This window comes from Ambystoma mexicanum, chromosome 13, assembly GCF_040938575.1.
Source record: "Ambystoma mexicanum isolate Mex_15411 chromosome 13, UKY_AmexF1_1, whole genome shotgun sequence".
Classification (NCBI taxonomy): Eukaryota; Metazoa; Chordata; class Amphibia; order Caudata; family Ambystomatidae; genus Ambystoma; species Ambystoma mexicanum.
The window spans coordinates 477,484,662-477,505,022 of NC_090938.1; the positions used below are offsets into that span (position 1 = coordinate 477,484,662).

A 20,361-nucleotide genomic window follows, 5' to 3' on the forward strand; every position below is an offset into this window, starting at 1 on the left:
AGCTTTGAGCCATCCGCGACGTCGAAGGCAAACGCCGTTGCCCAGCTGGCGGAACCCGGTGTCGGCGATGTCCGTCGCCACGGTGATGGCGTGGTCCGAGGCCACCTCACCTTCCTGCAGGATCTCCAGGGCCTCCGCCCTCTTGTCGTCCGGCAGAAAATCCAGTAGGGGAGCTATCTTGTACCAGAGCTCCCTGTCATAGCGGGCCACGATAGCCAAGGCTTTGGCTGCTTTAATCGTCGTCGCTGCCGACGAGATGACTCTACGTCCCATAGCATCCAATTTCTTTCCCTCGCCGTCCGGCGGGGAAGTCGATGTGGAGGCCGCACCCCCCCCCGCTTTCTTCCTGGCTGCCGCGGAGACGACAGAGTCCGGGGTAGGCTGCGCCCGGAGGCACAGGGGGGCCGTGTCCGGGACCCGGTACTTCTTCTCGTACCGGTCTCTTCTAGCTGGCGTCGTGGAAGGGTTCTTGAGGAGGGAAAGGCCCTCATCCCAAATGTCGTCCAACAGAGGCACTGAGAGGACCGTCTTCCTCTTGGCCTCGCGCCGCTGATAAAGGAAGCCTTCCTTTTTCTTCTCCTCAGGGCAGAGTTGGAAAAGCTCGGAAGCCCTGGAGATCATGGAGTGGAAAGATCCGATCTCGTCGGGCGGAGAAGCCCTGGTGGGAGGCGACGACGGAATATCCTCGTCGTATGCCTCGTCGTCCGTACCCGTCGCTGCCGTGTCAGTCCCCGTATCATCCCCTCGGGTGGACGGGGAGGAGGGCTGGAAGGGGCGCGACGGTTGAAAAGGAGGTGGTGGATGGATCCTTCTTTTCTTGGTAAGGGGAACACCAGAAGGTCCCGGTTCTGGATCCCCCGACGGGAGAGGTTCCTCCGTCGGTAACGGTAGCCTCGTCCTTATCTCGGAGCATAAGGACTGTATGGCCAACAAAATGGCCGCCGAGTTGTCTTGCGGCGCTGGCAGAGGGGAATCCGACGGGCGAGTAGGGGCCCTGTCGGTATCCTCGACGATGTTGTCGTCGTCACCTGCGTCGGGGTCCATTCCGACGGCTGGCCTTCTTCCACGCCTAGGCCGTGGCTTAAGACCTCAATCAGCTCCTCTTCTGAGGTTGAGGCAGAGTCTCCGACGACGACGCCCTGTCACCCCCTTCTTCCCCACGGACGGTTTCACGGGGGTCCTATCGATGGGCACAAAGGAAGACTCCCTCCGAGGAGGCAGGGAGATTCTGGGCCCTGAGGTCGCCACCACTGGTGCAGCCACCACAGGCTGAGCCAGGGCCGCCGCGACCGTTTCGATAGAGGGCTTGGTCGGATGGATCAAAGCCTTCACCACCTTAGGTGCGCTCACCGCCTTATCCTTGAGGGAGGGGGCACTGCCACGCTCCTCCTCTGCCTTAGAGCTCGACCGGGGCCTCTCCAGGAGCTTCGCCGGGTGCTCGGCCTTCCTCTTACCCGACCCAGAGCGTTGGCTCGTGGTTGATGGTGCCGGGGAGGGTGCGCCCTGCCTGGCGCCCGTAGAGCCCGACCGTTCGGCGCTCCCGGTGCCAGCGGACTCGCGGTGCTTGGCCTTATGTTGGGCCCCCGTCGCCGGGGCGCCCTCAAAGGTCTTAGAAGACCGCTCGGATTTCTTCTTCTTCTCGCCAGACGGGCTCTTACCCTCCAGCCAGTTGGCGAGACGTTGATGGCGGTCCTTCATGGTCCGTTCCGACATGTTGCCGCAAAACGCACAGTCCTTCTCCACGTGCGTCTTGTCCTCATGAAGGCAGTAAAGGCAGAAAGAGTGTTCGTCCTCCTTGAAGACGTTCTGCAGCTGGCATCCAGGGCAGACCCTGAACAGCTTTCCGGGCGTCGAGCTTCCCTTCTCCTGGGCCATCTCCGAGACCGGGCCTGAGAAGCTTCTGGATTCCTCCGAAGTGTAGCTCGACGAATCTTCACCCTTGAGGGGCACAGATGAATCCGACACGGGTCCCCGTTGATCGGATGTAGGATCGGTGGAGCTTGAGGCTCTTTGAACGAAAGAATCGAAGTTTTTTGTGAAAAAAGCGCGAAAAATAGCACTAACGCTCGAGAGCAATAGCACGAGGATCCCAACACATGAACGTGCGGTAAAAATCTGAAGATGGCTGCCAGAGGCGGTGCTTAGGTAGAGGGCAGTCATTGGCTGTGGTCAGTATGACGCAGAGACCAGTGATTGGTTATTACTACGAAAGACAGATCAGAAACGAAACTGATACTGGTTTTTTCTTTACCGGGGATTCCCAGCCTGACGACGGGGAATATTCATGAGCATGTGAATCCATGCCAGACCCCATGCTGGAGAAGGGGGTATGCATAACGTAACAAAAAGTGGGCTTGTGGCAGGTGCAATTTAGTTTTGAATTCATCAAGCAAGTTTGATGCATTATTAACCCTTTAACATTAGAGGTCTCCAGCTCGAATCTGGGGTCTTTTTGATTTTTAACCTCCCGAGTGAGTGGTGCCTTTTGCTACTCACCCATGTGAGTTTTCTGACTTGTATTTTTAACTGTTGAATGGCTTCTGGTAAACTCCTTAGGCATCTGCTATTTGCATAGTGACAGCACCCTCTTTGCAGTGCCACTGAAAAGTCCCTTGGACTTCTCTTAATGTTGAAATACATTTTCTTATGTGAACTACCGTTCCAAAAAATAGTGAGATACCTTTAATCTTATCTCCTTTTCTTTGCCATTTCTTGTTGGTTTGTCCCTTCTGGGCTTTTACTCCATTGTTTAAACTAGGTTCGGGTCCTTTGTGTGTTTTTGCCTTTGGCGGGTTTCAGCCCTGAAGCCTCTAGTGTATCTGGAAAGGCAGGAAGTGAGGGAGGGTCCTGAAACATCACTGTCCTTTGTTTCTAGGTGTGCCTGATTGAAACCTTGAAACCAGTTCTGACTAGCCAGCTGGTTGTCCTGGAAGACAGCCTCTGCCCCCCCCCCGCTCCCCAAGTGATTGACAGCCCCAAGGCTGTAAATGAATGGGAGTTTGCATAAAAGGCGAGGCTGTTGGGACTACAGGCAGAGTCGACCACTGGAACATCATATCCGAAGAGTATGAGCAGAGATGCCAGCAGCACCCTGCAGGGCCGCAGAAGTGCCTGTGAAGCCTTGCAGCTGCGCTGACCCAGTTTTTGTTTTGACAGGGAAGATCCGTGCAGAATGACTTCCTCCTTTGGGCTTGCGGGACCAACCAGCCACGAGTCCCGCTTCATTTTGGCTCATCTCTCGACTTGCAGCACCTTTCCTAGGCTGCAGAACCCCAATGCCCAGAGACACCTGACCATCATTGAGTGCATCATCTTCCAGAGAACGAATCTGGCCAAAACTTGGTGGGCACCTTCAAGGACCTCCAGAAGCAGCACATTTTCGTCCAGAGTCCCCTCACCAGAGTCCGGGGCTGGGCGACCAAGGAAAATCCAACCAGACTTTTTTGTTCTTTCTATGCGCTAAGAAAAAGGCACCAAAACCACAAAGCCGCTGAACAGTGTGGCATCGATTGCTGCCGAGTCCCTCTCCACAGTGCTGCCGCAGAAGCCCGCCAGACGTGCTGCCGCAGAAGCCCGCCAGACGTCACCACGACCAAGAACCAGGAACAAGGGTCTGCATCAGTAAGGCATCCAGCTGGAACCTCTTCAATTCTAAAGGTACTGTGGGGCTTGGGTTATAACTACCTTTTGCCAATTGTGGTGCTTCCTGGCTTGGGTAGTACTATGTTCACCCATCTAGAGTTGACCTCAACTCACCTGTGCAAGCCTTCCAGCTTGTACTCCAACAGGTAGGCTCCACCGATTTTTCTAAGAACTCCCGACGGTTAAACATTTTCTAAGAAAAGCTGCAACAGAACTGGAACTGCCCCATTGACTTTAGCTGTCCTGGTTTCCTATAGGCTCCTCTTCTGAACCCTCTTGCCTTTGGCAGTGCTTGTTCCCTTACAGGTTTCAATTGTTGACACTTATTGCAGGGATAAAAGGCAGCCTACATTCCCCTGGCAAAAACTATCTATTGAACCAGTTGAAAGAGTGTTCTCTTTAACCATTTTCCCTCCCAAACCCAATTTTGTAATGGTGAACCAAAACAAGTGCCAATACTGACCTTGATTGATGTGCTGGAACATGTTAGCATAGAAGGAAATGACTATGCCTACATTTTTTTTGTTTAAATGAATTCCATTAAGTGTTAATATTATTTCTGCTTTTTAAAGAATGCTTAATTTACCTTGTTTATATAGAAATAAATACATTTAATGTAACGGCGCAAGTGTTTATTTGATGCCTTGTGTTTACCAATTTCATTGTGCTACTCTACAGCTCACATTACCCCTCCTAAGATAAGCCGTGGCTGCTCAGCCACTCTACCGTCTTGTGTAGTACAGGCCTGTGTTAAGAGGTGGGTCACTAATGCAAAGAGATGAGGCTTGTGAAGTCCCACACAGGTTGGACTGTGCCCCATCTTTCTTAATGTTAGAACCTTTGTTCTTTGACTGCGCAATGTTGTAGCCTTTTCATCAAGTTGATAGCTGCTTGCTTCCCTTAACAGGAGCAAATCGACAACTTGGGACTTTATAAATCCTGTGATCTAGCCATTTGTTGTATTTTTTATTTATAAAGCGCTTATACACAAAAATGAGTGCTTCAAGGCGATTCAAGACGTGAGGGGAATATGCGATACAATCATTCATAAGGCCTTGGAAATTTCAAATTGATATACAATAAGAAGCATACTAGGCATGATGACATTTCTGCAAATTCAAGTGCTACCAGGTAGTTGGGTGGGTGGGGTTTTGAGAGGGGGTACAGGCATTACTGACACCAATGCAAGTGCGCGACCAGCGGTTAGGATAGGAAGGGATATGAGTAGGTTATTGTGACTTTATGATGTGCCACTAACAAGAGTGTTTCAGGTGCACAATGCAGGGAGCGGGGGGGAGGTTTGGGGAGGGGTGGGGCTGATGGAGAAGAGACAAGGATCAGACAGTTATCGAACTTACTGGGTAAGGTGCATTCAAATTGTGCAAGTGCCAGCCAGGAAGTGCTAGGGATGGGCGAAGGGAATTGCGCCTGGTCCAGGAGGGCCGGGTTAGTGCGGAGGGTTGTCTCTTAGGGTTGCAAGTAGTGCAGGGGCCCGGAGGCAAGTGCAGGGACTGGTGTGGATGCCTGGAACCTGTAAGGTTATGAGACGAGTCAGGTGACCAGTCAGCAAGCTGCGCAGAAGGTGATAGGTAGAAAGCGGAGGATAGCAGGGGAGAGATAGAGAGAAGGCGGAGGAGAAGAGGAAGGTCTTGAGATGTTTGAAGTATTTAAAGAGATCCGGCTTGAGATGGAGAGAGGCAGGGAGACTGTTCCAGAGGGAGGCCCCTGCAGAGGATAAAGATCTACCCCCCCACCCCAAAGTCTCTGCCTGGAAAAACTGCTCACTCTCAGAGTTGGAGGAGGATGGGCGGAGTGCTCTAGATGGAGTGTATTTGGGGAGAGTGTTGTAAATAGTGCAGGCTCCAACCCAAGAAAGCCTTTTGAACTATGCAGAGCAGAGGGTCTTGTACTGTATCCTTGCAGCCACAGGGAGCCAGTGGAGGGATTTCAGTGCCAGAGAGATGCAGTCCCTGGGCATGAGGCCAAGGACAAGTCTCGCGGTTCTGTTCTAGATGAGTTGTAAAGGTCTGAGTGTAGCGATAAGGAGATTAAGAAAGGGGCTGTTAAAGTAGTCAAGTTTAGAGAGAACCAGAGCTTTGGAGACAATGAGTATCTTGGGGGAAAGTGAGAAAAGGTAGGATACCTCGGAGGAGGTGAAGCTGGTAGTGAGATTTTTTGGATACATCTGAGATGTGTGAGGAGAATGACAGAGTGGAATCGAAGATGACCCCCATGTTTTTAGCTTCAATGGTGGGTTAGGGTGCAGGGCCAAGGGAGGCCGGCTGGAGTGAGTGGGAAACTGGAACAGGGGTCCCACTGAGAACAATCGGTCTTACTGGCATTAAGGCAGAGATTGTTAGCTGCACACCAGGACTGAATTGCGGACAGACAAATGAGCGAGGAAGAAGAAGCAGAGGGTAGCTTGAAGGAGAGCCGAGTGTCATCCGCATAACACAAAGTTGGATGAGATCAAGTGGGCCAAGGCGGCAATGTAGATATTGAAGAACCAGGGGGGGGGTGGGGGGGGGGAGAATCGATTAGATCCCTGAGGAACCCCGCAAGTAGAGAGAGTGATAGTGGAAAGGGCCCTAGTTCCACCTGGGATGGACTGTCAGAGCAAGGAGGTAAGCCACGCGGGGCCTTATCACTGATGTCTAGGGTATCACAGAGATGATGGATCAGGGTGTAATGGTTCACCGTGTCGAATGCAGAGGAGAGGTCAAGGAGAATGAGGACAGAGGGAGAATGAGAGTCAAGATTTGAGAGCAGGTCTTCACGGGTGTTCAGGAGAGCAGTTTCCGTGCCTGTGGATGCTTTGAAGCCAGACTGATGATCATGGAGACGACCAACACGAGTGATAGAAATAGGGCAATAGTTTGCCGGGTAGAGTGGTCAACAGGTTTTTTGAGTAGTGGGCGCACCAGAGTGTTGAGAGAGGAGGGGAAACTCCAAAGGCGAAAGAGAGGTTGCAGAGGTCTGCCAAGGCTAGAGTGTCAATGTTGTCCTTGATAGTTTTGGAGGGGCATGGATCCACCTGTTTGGAGGAAGCCTTCATAGACTGGACTAGCCTAGTGACTTCCTTAGGTTTAACTGGGGGAAACAGGCAAGGGGGGGTGGGTGGGAGGAGAGCGAGAGGCAGAAGAGGGCTCTGAGGATGTTGGTGCATGTGTTGGTGAAGGAGTGAGATGGGAAAGGATGTCCAGGGTTTTGTTGGTGAAATGTGCTGCCAATGCCATGCTGAGGGCCTGGGTGGGCCCAGTGCCAGATGAGGCTACAGAAGTTTTGCCAATTCCTAGCAGACTTGAAAAGTTTGGCCGTGTTAGATGCCGCAGAGATGCAGGCTTGAATATGGACTTTTTTTTGGGGGGCCGGATGTAGAGTCTACATTGCGTTTGGTGAAGGTTACAGGCCAGTTTGTCAGAAGGTGCACCCAAGGTCACCTATTTTTGTTCTGCTGCTCTAAACTTGCGTTTGGGGTCAGCCAGCCAGATCAGAGTCGTACCAGAAATTGCACTTTTTTGGAGGCTTCATGCGCACCCTAATGACTGGGGCAAGGATGTCAAGAGTGTTGGAAATGGAGAGATACAAAGGCAGCCATTGTCACTTTTCATGGTATGGGGGTCCTTGAATACGGAAGGCAGTGTGGCGAGTGCCAGTGTTAGAGGCGACGAGAGTGTAAGGTGGGAAGAGAGAGGAGCGTGATCGTTCCAGGAGAGTGTTGTAGTAAGAGGGGTAGAGAGAGGGATGTGTGTGATTCACTGTATACATCAAATTTTGAAATATGTTTAAACAGTCGGGTACATCCACACAGTATATGTATTGGACTGTCCATGGCTAAGGACTGGTTTAACAAGTCCAAACCAACATAAACCTTGCATGGCTGGGCTCATAATGAGCCCATGTTTGAAAAATTGCCAAATTAGCCCTTCCTCATGGTTTTCCTAAACATAGGAATGGCCCAAAAACAAAAATAGGCGAGAGCAGGATTTAGGTACATTGGGTTAATAATGCAGCAAACTTGCTTGCACGCTTGGTGAATCCAAAACTAAAAATTGCACCTGCCACAAGCTTACTTTCCGTTACGCTATTCATACCCCCTTACCCCTCATTCTGGCAACACTCTCAACCTTTCTCTTCCCTGCCCACCAGTCTTGGGGAGATGTGCTCTATGCAAATCATACGCTCTCCCCCTGGATTTCCAGGGATATTTTTCATGGACTTGAGGAGAGTGAACATTTTACTGTTTTAGGGACACATGATCCTCTTTTTAAGGATCAAGTGAAGGGAGAGCTCTCCCTTTGTATTGGCCTCCATGATTTTCCTATAACAGCCCCTGCCCGGACCTCCGCCTTATGTGGTGTGCCATCAGGAACCCCTAGTGATCCCTTTGTAATGTTTTTGGTGCAAAGGGTAGCTCACAGGCCTACCATTGCACGGTTAGCAAGGTTATTCACAACCCCTGTTGAACAAAGATAGTCTCTTAAGTATTATTGGATATTTATAATGCGCCTATTCAACACATGGCGTTTAAAGAGCCACCAAAGTACCATTGACCAAGCAGCAAAGTCATCCTAAGAATGAAAGGGGCAGAATAACACCAATTACCTTTGAATAAAGTATGCCTTTGTGTAGAGTGAAACATATTTTATCATTTAACTGTGTGGGTGTTTTTACTTACTCCATTACACAACAGTGCTGCCCCTTCCATCTACTGTCAGCCTTGCTGGTTGGTGACTTTGAAAAACCTTCTTAACAAACGAGCATTCACCGAATACGTAAAAATGTTTTAAGCAGTTGACGGGGGATGTACACAATTGTAGTGTTAATACTCAAGGAAAACAAGACCCAAAAGATTGTCCTTACAGATGAATGTGTTAAATGGCAAATTGGAATGAAGCACCATGAAATGGTAGGAAACTTCATTCTCTACAATTTCACACAAAAAAAATTGACCGTCACACAATCCTAGTATGAACTGTTCCTTGGGTGCATGCAATCACTTGTGAATGAGTCAGTTCGGATGTGTGCTAAGCAATGTGGGGAATACCTTCTACAGTTTTAAGAGCTGAAAGTTTTACAAATGTCAGCTGCCTGTACTGGATTGTAGGAACTCATTTAGTAAGATTGACATGTAGAGCAGGTACCTAACTTAATTGAACGCTCTCTGTACCCGACCTGCTCTCCAAAATATAGTAGTGATGGCACAGAAATTACTTCTTGAGGAGTCATGCATCAGTGATTACAATAGTACAGCAATACAATGGAGTTTCATATTGTACCAACACCCCAGACGAAATCGTCAAAGATGTAGCCTGGTGTGTCAGTATTCAATCAGCCATGCTAAACAAAATCAATCCCCTTAAAAATAAAATTTAAAAAAAGATTACGATTACTGTAAAGCCCTACCTCTTCATCCTGGGCCTAAGCAAACCTATTCTACTCCCATTCCTACTAACTCCACGAAACCAGTCTTCACCTTCAATGACATCACTGAATTAGACGCAAGGAACCTCCTCAAAAAACTCAAACCATCTATGTGTAAAGGGGACATAAGTCCTCCTAAGATCATCAAGGACTGCGCAGACAGTCTCTCACCGCTCCTGACCGCTTTCATTAATGCTTCCTTCCGAACAGGCATTATCCCAGACAGCCTCAAGGAGGCCTGGGTCCGACCCCTTCTAAAAAAAGCCTACTCTCGACCCTCTACAACCAATTAACTACCGACCTATAACCACTGTGCCCTTCCTCCTTAAGATATTGGACAAAGCTGCCCATAGCCGAATCCAACACTTCCTTGAAACCAACGCTAGCCTCGGGACTAGGCAATCTGGTTTCTGAAAAGGACACGGCACGGAAATAGCCCTGGTGGACTTAAAGAATCAGATCACCCAAATCATGGACAAAGGCAAGCCATCCCTATTGTTACTCTTAGACCTCTCAGCCGCTTTCGATCTGGTGGACCACAAGACCCTCACGTCACACCTTACACACTCAGCTAACTTCTCTAAAGAAGCAGCTCTTTGGGTCACCTCCTTCCTTGAAGGCAGAGCAATGAAGGTATTCTCTAAAATAGCTAACGCTACCCCCACCATCATCCACTGCGGAGTCCCACAGGGCTCTTGCAAAGCACCCACACTATACAACTTGTTCACAAAGCCTCTCTTCGACAAACGACGCACTTGGTATTGCGTACACAAACTACGCTGACGATACTCAGGTACTCTTACCTCTCTCTGGCTCATATGATATGATAAAGACGCCGAGGCACTCGACACAATATACACCACCATCCAGGCCTGGATGGCTGTCAATGGCCTCTGCCTCAATGAGGATAAGAACAAAATAATTATACTAGGTCAAAGAAATACTCTAGCCGAACTTGATAAATTGTACTCCAACTTCACCATTGATAATACTATCAACCCGGTGTCTACATCTGTCAAGACCCTAGGGGTCTACATAGACTCCACGCTATCCATGACTAGACAGGTCAGCGCTATCACATCCTCATCCGCACACACCACCAAGCTCATAAACGCCATAAAACCTTACCTATCCAAATCTAATTGTGTATCAATAGCCAGAGCAACTAGACTATTGCAATGCCCTACTAGCTGGTACAGCCAAAACAAATCTAAACAGATTACAAGTCACATAAGACAATGCTCTTCGTGCAGCTTTAAGCATCCCGAAAAGGGAGCATATTTCCCAGGCCAGACAATCGGCTCAATGGCTCCCAGTCAAACAGCAAATCACTTTCAAAATCCTCAAACTCGCGCATGAATGCCTCTCCCTCTCCGCACCGTATCAGAGACACTTCGCAAATCCTCCTCTACAAGATCCACCAGGACACAATACACCAACCTACTCCACATCCCACAAATCAATAGGGCTAAAACTGGCGGGCTAGGCTTTCTTACATTGCCGCCAAATCCTGGAACGCACTACCCACAGATATGCAGAAAACTCGCTCCTTGCCTTCAGAAGAAAACTCAAAATCTCACAATCTGTACTTTAAATTGCAACTGTTCATTTTGAACTAGAACTATAAATTGTCTGTAATAATAGCCAGCATATTGCAAATGTTAATTTATCTGTAACTAAGAATTGTCTGTAACAAGCGCCACGATGCCCCTGGGCTGTTGCGAGCTCTACAAATCCGAATAAAATAAATAAAAGTAATACATGGGCAGATGAGAAAACCACTTGCCTCCACCTCAGCCATGAATGCTTCAAGGGGGTCTTCCTCACTGTCAGAATCTGCCAGTTTCGATTTAAACTGGAGGCGTGTTGGTGAATTCTCTGCAGGAATGTATGGTAAATCCATATTATTGGAATCTTCCTCCTCATCTTCAAAATAGCTGCAACAAAAGAAAAGTTTATAACGTGGCACATCTGAAAACCCAACATGCACGCTCAACTGCCGTTTCTTGATTAACTGAGGACACATTTCTTTTAGGAATGCAACAGCTCACAAAAAAATTATTAACAAAACAGCTCAAATCTAGTACAGACAATGGCCGGGAGAAACAGTTTATGAAGGGACTAAATTGGTGATAAGGGGCATACTCTGGTTGAATATTCGAGAATATTTTTTGATCCTCTAAATTTAGAGTTTAGTTAGTCCGATCCACACCACTGTTGTAGGGCTCTGCAGTAGATTGAATGACTCCTTATCAGGTAAACATGGCATAGCAGTCAAGCTCTACTCTCAAAAAGGGAGCAGAGTGGAGAAAGGAAATACAGTAAGGCAACGCACACAGGGCAAGCATGAGAAAATATTTTCTCTAGATAGACTAGCAAAAATTGGAATACAATTTTAAAAGTGATGACTGTTGCACCTATTTCAGGAGCCCAGGAACATCCACCTCACTTGGTTGAAAATACTTGTTTAAGCATACTAGGATAAATACACAAACAAAAATGAATTCGTAGAAAAATATGATCTTTATATGGATAAGGCAAAAATGGAACATCACTACAGTTGCAGGTAGGAAAAACATTGTGCAATTAGTTTACCTTACAATGGCTTAAAGTCTTGGTTCGCGGCCGTTCAAGGAAGCCTTACAGAGGATGAAGGGGGACTTTTAGAAAAGTGTTTATTGAGGTTGATGGCCTGCATTTCTCTTTGTTGCCTCAAAGTGGCAGTGTTATTTAATACACTTTTGTAAGTACTGCAGTTTTACTTGCTGTCGTGTTTCTCAAGGTCATGGTTTCTGTTCAATTCAAAGGAAGATGCACCAGCTTCAGACAATCACAAGTTTCTTCAACTATTTAATTGCTGGAAAGACCACCAGAGAAATGCGCTTTTCTTGCTTTACTAAACACGATTAACTGTTTAACTCTTATTACATTGCTGGATGAATTCTGAAGATTGTTATTTTAAAGGTGTAAGGGTGTCCCCAATTACGCTCACACCAGAATAAATACACCCCTATAGGGAAGTAAGGCCAAGAGTCTATCTTGTAAGGATAACAAATGTAACCTTACAGAACATGAGCATGATAGCAAAGAACTCTGCTCCCTGAACAGTCTTCTGTCCCTCATCCGTTCCTTTCTGCTGCCACAGTGATGCCAGGCAGGGGTGTATATACTACTGGCTTGCTGCAGTTGTGTCACTAGATAGGGGCCATGGCTCCATCCCAAACCAGTCACCTTCCATACAAGGGATGCCCCAAAGTCTTCCTTTATTCATCGTCAGCGATTTCTGTTAGAACATGCTACTCAATATATTGCTACCTTACATAGAAACATTGCAGCCCTGCAGACTTTTACAAACCTTGAGGCCTAGCCCCAGGAAAAACCAAACAATTTGTATACACAATTGTCATTCATTCCATCCATATTTCACTCACTCTACTCATGGTTTTATCTGGTCCTATAATCTCCTTTAAACATTATTTTCATAATTCTGCATTGTGTGCATGAGCATGTCAATCCCCTATTCATAGACCATTGACGGATAGTAAACAGCTGGTGAGTCACTGTGTGCTGCGAACACCGCAAAGCCTGTAGGCTGCATTCTTTCCAGGAAGAGGGCGAGTTTTTGACTCATACCGTACTAAGATTTTACAAATGCATAGGATTTGATATTACACATCTATACAGCTAATAGTTAATTGTGCTTTATATTTTAAACAATAACTACCTTTGCCCATGTCGGTGTAAGTGATTATATTTGCATGAAAAAGCCTTCCCAGTGCCCATATTGCCTAAAAGAAGTCAAAAGAAGTCTCGCCTAATTCTAAAGCGCTTGGGGGTGCGGGACGACCCTAGTTCCTTCCCAACATTGCCCCCTTTCATTACTTCTACATTAACACCCTCATCCCCACCCAACATATCTACAACCCCAGAAATACTAGTTTGAGTTTTGCTGTTTATTGTATGGCACAGGGTTTTAGATTCCCCCAATTGATGATATCTTTGCACTATTAGGAACTATATTGACACATCATCGGAGACCCAATTGGCACGTGCAGAAGAGGACCAAGAAGAATATGATCACAGGCACCAGTAGTTTTACTGCTGCCCCCATCCATGACGGGACACAATCAAAGGCAAGCGATAGGCAATCTGTGTTCTGAACTCCACCTTATTTCTTCATTTGAACACTTAGATTGTGCACCGCCTCGATGACGTGGGATAGTGACCTATTCGCAGCATCCTCTGGGGATACAAGAGTGCAGCAGCTGCTTCCTAACTTTTTACACATTCCTCCTGCTATGGCTGTTAGCAAATCCAGCATGTAGCGGTTCTGCATAGTCATGAGTCTCAGGGCACGCAGCTCAACTTTGATGGCGTTGAACCCATTTCCTGTGTCATTGGCCAGCTGGACTAGCTCCCATCAGACTATCTGCACCCACTTGACATTAGCAGCTGCTTGTACCCCAGGAGCCTGAAAAGAAAGTCTCTGCTGAGCTAAAAAGTAGATACTCGTCAGGTATTCCTTTGAGCAGTGCGGAAGAGTCCTTTGAGACAGTTTGAGCTCTTCTTTCTTGCCCGCTGTTGAGATCGTCCTTTTTCTGTCAGCATACCAAATTCTTGTGTGAGCTGCAAGTTTCTTTCTGCTTCTTTAGGTGCTAGAGTGGCTGTTGGCGCCTTGACAGGAATTTCTTCTCCCATCGGGTGTTCTTCTGGGATAACTAGTAGCACCAAGTGCATGGTGGCCAGTGAACACGTGCCCCTCAAGATGTTGATAGGTGGGATATCCTGGACTGAGAGGGCAGGAAGAAGGCCAAACTACAATACGGCCAAAGAACAAGCGAAAAACCTTTCAAAAGCACACAAGTAAAATGTTACAAAAATTGTAAAAGTATCACTGCTGCCACTAGCATGTCGTATGCACATATAAAAAGTAACCAAAAACCCAACAGCTATAAAGTTACAAGGATGCTAATCATGCTAATTGCACTCTACTATAAGATGGTGTGTGCAATGGTAAAAATACAAGAATTCCAAAAAGGGAAAAAAAAGAACAAGTTTCTTAGTACTGACAGTCTTAAGGACTGGTCAGTTTTCCCATAACAATGAGAAAAAGGCAAGAGAAGTAAAGCCTTCAGCTTACTTCCCTTCAAACAATACAGATTAAAAAACAAAGCAAAAAGAAGGGTCTACCATAGAAATCAAAGGAGGGAAAGATGCAAAAAGAAACTTTCCTAACACTCGGGGATAAAGTAGTTCCAGTGATGGATGTTTGTTTTAGGGCAGTGGTGAACGAAGATCTCTCTTTTGGCAAATTTCCCTCCATAGTTTCTATGGACCCCCGATCAATTTAGCTTTGTGAACCTGTTCTGCCTTTTTGAGGGAAAGGTAAAGCCTTCAGGTTACCCTGCTAGGTGACCTCGGCATCTGGTTCGACACCCCCCCTCAAACCTCATGACCCGCCCTCTTAGACAACTTAGAAGCCCTCAACATGGCCCAAATTGTATCAGCCCACACCCACATAGCAGGGCAAACCCTTGACGCTGTATAGAGCTCCACGAATTTGATCTCCCCACCTTTAACCCACGCCCGCAGTAAGGACAGACCACTCTGCCATCTTCTCTCGACTTCCCCATCCCCCACCCCTCGTCATCTGACCCTTTCTCCCCCCCATCCCCGATCCCCTCTGTAACAAGGTCAGTGTCTCCCCAGACCTAGCCAAGCCCCTGCTCTCCTCCCACCCCACTCTCGCTCCCCTAGGAGGAACATCCATCCAACGCTTCGACTGATGGCTCTCTGATGCCCTCTCCCCCCACACCCCTCACCCCTTTCAGAATCCTCCCACCCTCCCAAAAAGCAGGGCTTTCTCCCAAGTGGTTCACACCCGCCTTCAAAACCTTCAACCATTGCCTGGAATGTAAATGGCAGGCTGGCCAGTTTCCCTTTAACAAAGCCAACCTAGCCCAGCAGATCAAGGCCGAAGTAAGGAAAGCCAAAAGATCCTTCTATGGTTCTCGAATCGCCCTCAACCCCAGCAGGGAAGTCCACAAGATCACATCAGAATACAAAGCCCCTCTCTGCTCTTCCCCCGTTAGGCAAGATTGTATGCAGTACCCTTTGGGTGCACTACAACAACCCTGACCTCCTAGCAACAGGAACCCAACCTTTGGTATAAGTCTGTACTACAAAGGGTTGTTAGCGTGTTGAGCAGCCAGGCTTATCTCAAGAAGGGTCAATGTGAGCTGTAGGGGAGTTACAGATTCACAGTGACAAGTATTCAAATAAACACACAAGGTTTCTTGAATACACAATTATTAATGTATGTATCAGTCAGTTAGTTAGTTAGAATAAGCCTTCTTCAGAAGGGAGCAATATAAAAGTGACAAATAAACTCCAAAACTACACACTTAGTTTCTAAATCAGTAAAGACCCTTTTGGGATAGCCCACAGTCACAACCTACACCCCCATGTGACTTCAATAATTAGGGTGCTGGGGACATTAATATCATACTGTTGCATTTAGAATACTCTTAGAACTTGGTCAAAGAAAAAGGTTATTAGAACAAACAAGAGACCACAAATATTCAGCAGGAAAATACTTTTGGATCCCCTAAGAGTCATCATTCAGTATAACAGGTAAAGCCAAAGTCAATGGGCAAAAGTCTATATGGGCTGAAGCACTTCTGGTAGTTAAGTAAGAAAGGTCTTTGCACAATGTTTTAGAAGTCTTTGAAGAAAAAGAAGAATCAATGTAGGGCCACAACTCTTTAGGCTTGCGAGTAGTAGAAGATGCAAGCAACTCTACAATAAGAGTTAAGTTCCTTCAGACTTTACAGTACCTTTGCATTGAAGAAAAAGTGCAGCAGAGGACTTCTGTTCCTGAGCAGCTCTTCGGATCTCAACTGTTCCTGGGCCTCAGTCATGGGGACAAGAGGGAGGACTTCTGGGAACTCCTGCACTGCAATGGGACGGTCACTGCTCGCAACCGGCAATCTTCAAACAAGTGGCACTTCTGTGTTTCAGCTCCTCGCAACAACCGCAAACAGCAATACTCCGGTTTCTGGCTGTCGAGATTGACTTTCCTTGCTTTTGGGGTCCTGCACTGTTGAGTGGGCTCAGGCTCCTGGGAGTCGAAAGGATCTTCCTGGAGCTCTTGGCCAACTTAAAAGCAACGCACACAATCTGGTGTTCCTCTCCCTGACTATTTGGTTTCCAGCAGCAACTCGGGAAATTCAATTAGCTCTGAGATGTCCAGGTGGCTTACTTTGGAGTGGATTGGTCCCACCAACTCAAAGGGAGAAGTAGTCCTTGCAGGGGCTTCTCTGTCGATATGAATTTGGAGTTTCAGCACAGCAGCAGGTGGCCTCTTCAAGTTCTTCTTCGGTTCCTTCGTCCAGTGGTCAACTGCCTTCCAAGCCAAAAGCCTCGCCTTTTATTCAGTTCTCTCCCATTCATTCCAGCCTAGCTGTCAGTCAACCAGCAGAGTGGCTGTCCTTGCCGGACAGTCAGCCGTCCAATCACGACAGAGTGCATTTGGGTATGATATGGCATTTATAACGCGCCTATGCACAAGTGTTACAAGGCGCAACGAGGCAAGGAGGGGTAACAAAGGGAGGACAGAACGATTCTACTAGGTCAGGTGTCATTCAGATTGCGCAAGTGCATGGAAAGGGGGGAAGGGAAGAGTGCGCGGGGGGAAGGGAGAGGGAAAGTGCAGTACATGGGAAGTGGAATAAATAAGAAACACATAAAACAGCCAGCTGGTGGCAAGTGCAAGGAAGTGCAGACATAAGTGCTGGAAGGGGGACTGAAGGAATACAGAACAAACGGTCCCCAGGTGCAGGGGTTGCTAGGGTGGCAGTGCAGGTGGGCAGTTGACGGGGCCTGGGCCAGAGATCAAAAAAGGGTGGCCAGGTAACCAGTGCAATTTCAGTCAGGAATTCAGCAAGGGAGGGGAGGAGAGAAGGCAGAAGCAGAGAGGAAGGATTTGAGGTGTTTCCGGAACCAGAGATGGTTCTCCTCGAATTTCAGGGCGGCAGGAAGGCTGTTCCAGAGAGAGGCCCCTGCCTAAGAGTGATCTGCCACCAACTCGTTGCTTGGAGAAGCGACTGACCCTGAGGGAGTTGGAGACAGATGAGCGAAGAGCTTGAGAAGGAAGAGAGAGTTGAAGGTATTGCAGCCCCAGACCCCAGAAGGCCTTGTGTACAATGCAGAGGGTTTTGAATTTAATCCTCGCAGCCACTGTGAGCCAGTGCAGAGATTCCAGTCCTGGGGAGATACGATCCCTGGGCTTGAGGCCAAGGACCAGTCTCGCAGTCCTGTTCTGGATAAGTTGCAGAGGGCGGAGAGTGGAGGCAGGAAGATTTAGATAGAGGCTGTTACAGTAGTCCAGCTTGGAGAGGACCAGGGCTCTGGAGACAGTGAGCTTCTGGGGAGGGGGGGGGAGGAGAGGAAAGGAAGAATACCTCTAAGGAGGTGCAGCTGGTAGTGTGACTTCTTAGAGACGTCATAGATGTGAGGGGAGAAGGAGAGTGCAGAGTCGAAGCGGACCCCCAAGGTTTTTAGCCTTGCATGTGGGAGGAGGGCCAAGGGAGGCCAGCCAGAGAGCTGCAGGGAAGGAGGGAGTGGGTGTGCCGATGAGTAGAATCTCAGTCTTACTGGCATTAAGGCAGAGGTTGTTAGTGGCACACCATTCATGGATAGCAGACAGACAGTCAGATGAGGGAAGGAGAGGAGGAGGCGGCCGAGGGTAGCCTGAAAATGAGCTGGGTACCATCCGCGTAGCACTGAAAGTTGGGACAGAGTGGCGATGCGGTGGGCAAGGAGTGCCAGGTATTGGTTGAACAGCAAGGGAGAGAGGTTAGATTCCTGGGGGACACCACAGGTAGAGAAAAAGATGTCGGAGAGGAAGGACCCAAGTTGGATCTGGGAGGGTCAGTCGGAGAGGAAAGAAGTCAGCCATGCCAGAGACTGACCAGTGATACCCAGGTTATCACGGAGACGGTTGAGCAGGATGGCATGGTTGACAGTGTCAAAGGCAGAAGAGAGATCAAGCAGGATGAGAACACAGGGGGCGCTATAGTCCAGGTTGGAGAGCAGGTCTTCAAGGATGTTCAGGAGAGCAGTTTCTGTGCTTCTGGCAGCTCTGAAGCCAGATTGATGGTCATGAAGACAACCAACAGATTCGGTATGGAGATTGAGCTGGGAGATGGCCAGTTTCTCCAGGAGCTTGCCCAGGAAGGGAGTTATGGAGATTGGGCGACAGTTAGCCGGGCAGGAGGGGTCGGCAGAGGGTTTAAGAGGGTGCATACAGGAGTGCTTCAGGGGGGGGATTCCAGTGGCGAAGGAGTGATTGCAGAAATCCGCCAGGGCAGGAGCCAGAGTCTCGATGTAATCCTTGATAGTTTTGGAGGAACAGAGGTGAAATTGTTTTGAAGAGACTTTCATAGATCGGACTTGTCTAGAAACCTCGTCTAGAGAGAAAAGAGGAAAGGTAGAGAAGGAAGGAGGTGGGGTGGCTGCAGAAGGGCCAGAGGAAGAGCATGGAATAGCGGGAGGGGGGTGAGAGGAGGAGAGTGAGGACAGGATGTCCTGAGTTTTAGAAATTAAGTGAGAAGCCAGTGTCGTGCAGAGGGCCTGGGAAGGGACAGGAGAGGTAGATACTGCAGCAGGATTGGCCAGTTCCTTGCAGATTTTAAAGAGTTCAGCCGAGTTGTTAGATGTCACAGAGACGCGGGCTTGGATATGAGCTCTCTTCTTGGTGAGGACGGAGAGCCGGTATTGCCTTTGCAGCAGGCGGCAGGCCAGTTTGTCAGAGGATGAACTTTAAGCACGCCATTTCCTCTCGGCAACCCTACACTTGTGTTTTAGGGTGACAAGGTCTGAGTCATACCATGAGTTGCACTTGGCTTTGGGCTTCAGGCGGATTCTCATGACAGAGGCAAGGATATCAAGAGTATCGGATATAGCAGAGTGGAGCGTGGAGAGGGCTGGGTCAGGGTGTGAGTCAGCCAGGGGGGAGGAGATGGTGGGTGAGAAGGTGGTGGCGAAAGCCTTAACTGACACGAGCTTCATGGGTCGGGTAACCGAGAAGGTGGGTGGCAGTGTCGGAGGTGGCTTGGCCTGCGGGGTAGGGAGGGTGAAGTGGGAGGATAGGAGAAAGTGGTCACTCCAGGAGAGAGGAGTGGAGAGAGGGACAGAGGGGGGGAAGGTCTGAACAGATCAGAACATCGAGAGTGTGCCCTGCAGAGAGAGTCGGGCCAGAGGGGAGAATGGTGAGTGAGAGAGAGTCGCAGAGGTCACGAAAGAGTTCAGAGGGTGGAAGGAGGCATCCAGGTGGATGTTGAAGTCTCCAAGAAGGAGGAGTTGAGTGGTTGAGGCCAGGAGTGAGGAGGAGAGGTCCACCCACTCAGAGGAAGGAAGAAATCTGACCAGGTGGCCGATAGATAGTAGCCACAGTGAGGGAATGGCTAGGCGAGAGAGAGCCTGCAGACTAGGCATTCGAAAGAGGAGTAGGCCTGCGTAGGAATGATGCCACAGGACACCACAAATAATCTCCAGAAACAATCGCAACATCACCATAGAAAACCTTAGATCACTCCTCACGCCTATCTCCAAAACCAACCTCTCTACCCACAACAACCACCCTGCCACCTTGGTTGACCTTTATAACACCACGATGGAACTAGCCCTCAATCAGATAGCTCCACTCAAACAACGTAAAGCCAAACCCATGGCCCATACCAACAAATGGTTCTCAGCAGAACTGAAGGCTCTCCGTAACATCAAAAGAGCTGCAGAATCTAGCTGGAGAAAAGCTCCCTCTCCTTCCTTTAAAGACAATTTCTCGACAGCTGCCTCCACCTACAAATCTGCTATCTTAAACGCCAAAAGATATCTACAACACGAACACTCAATGCTAAATCCAGCACAAAAAGAACTATTCTCTATACTAAGAGAACTTGAATCACCATTACCACCCACAGAGAACTGTACTAAAGACAAGGCCTGGTGTAACAATATCCAGCTAACCCTCTCTAACAAAATCGCCCTTCTATAAGCAAAGATTGAAGCCAAAAAAGCCAACCTCAATAGCAAAAAAGACCTCGCCTTTCCCAACTGTCCACCTTTTCACTTCTCCCCAGTCACTGAGGAGGAAGTAATTAAGATAATCGCTAGCCTTAAACCATCTAATTGTAAAGGCGACTTGTGCCCCGCATCCGTCATCAAGAACGGAGCCAAAGACCTAGCTCCTCTCATCACTTCATTGATCAATTCTTCCTTCAAGAATTCAGTGGT

At 48.4% G+C, this 20,361-nt stretch overlaps 1 protein-coding gene across 4 annotated transcripts in view; it reads right to left on the bottom strand.

Moving 5' to 3' along the window:
* Positions 1 to 20,361, bottom strand: part of DDX42 (DEAD-box helicase 42) — a 459,832-nt gene that overhangs the window by 369,906 nt on the left and 69,565 nt on the right. For all 4 annotated transcript variants that reach the window (XM_069634107.1, XM_069634109.1, XM_069634108.1 and 1 more), the window contains one exon: positions 10,853 to 11,003. In XM_069634107.1, coding sequence (XP_069490208.1) covers positions 10,853 to 11,003 — 151 coding nt within the window. The remainder of the gene's footprint in view (positions 1 to 10,852; positions 11,004 to 20,361) is intronic.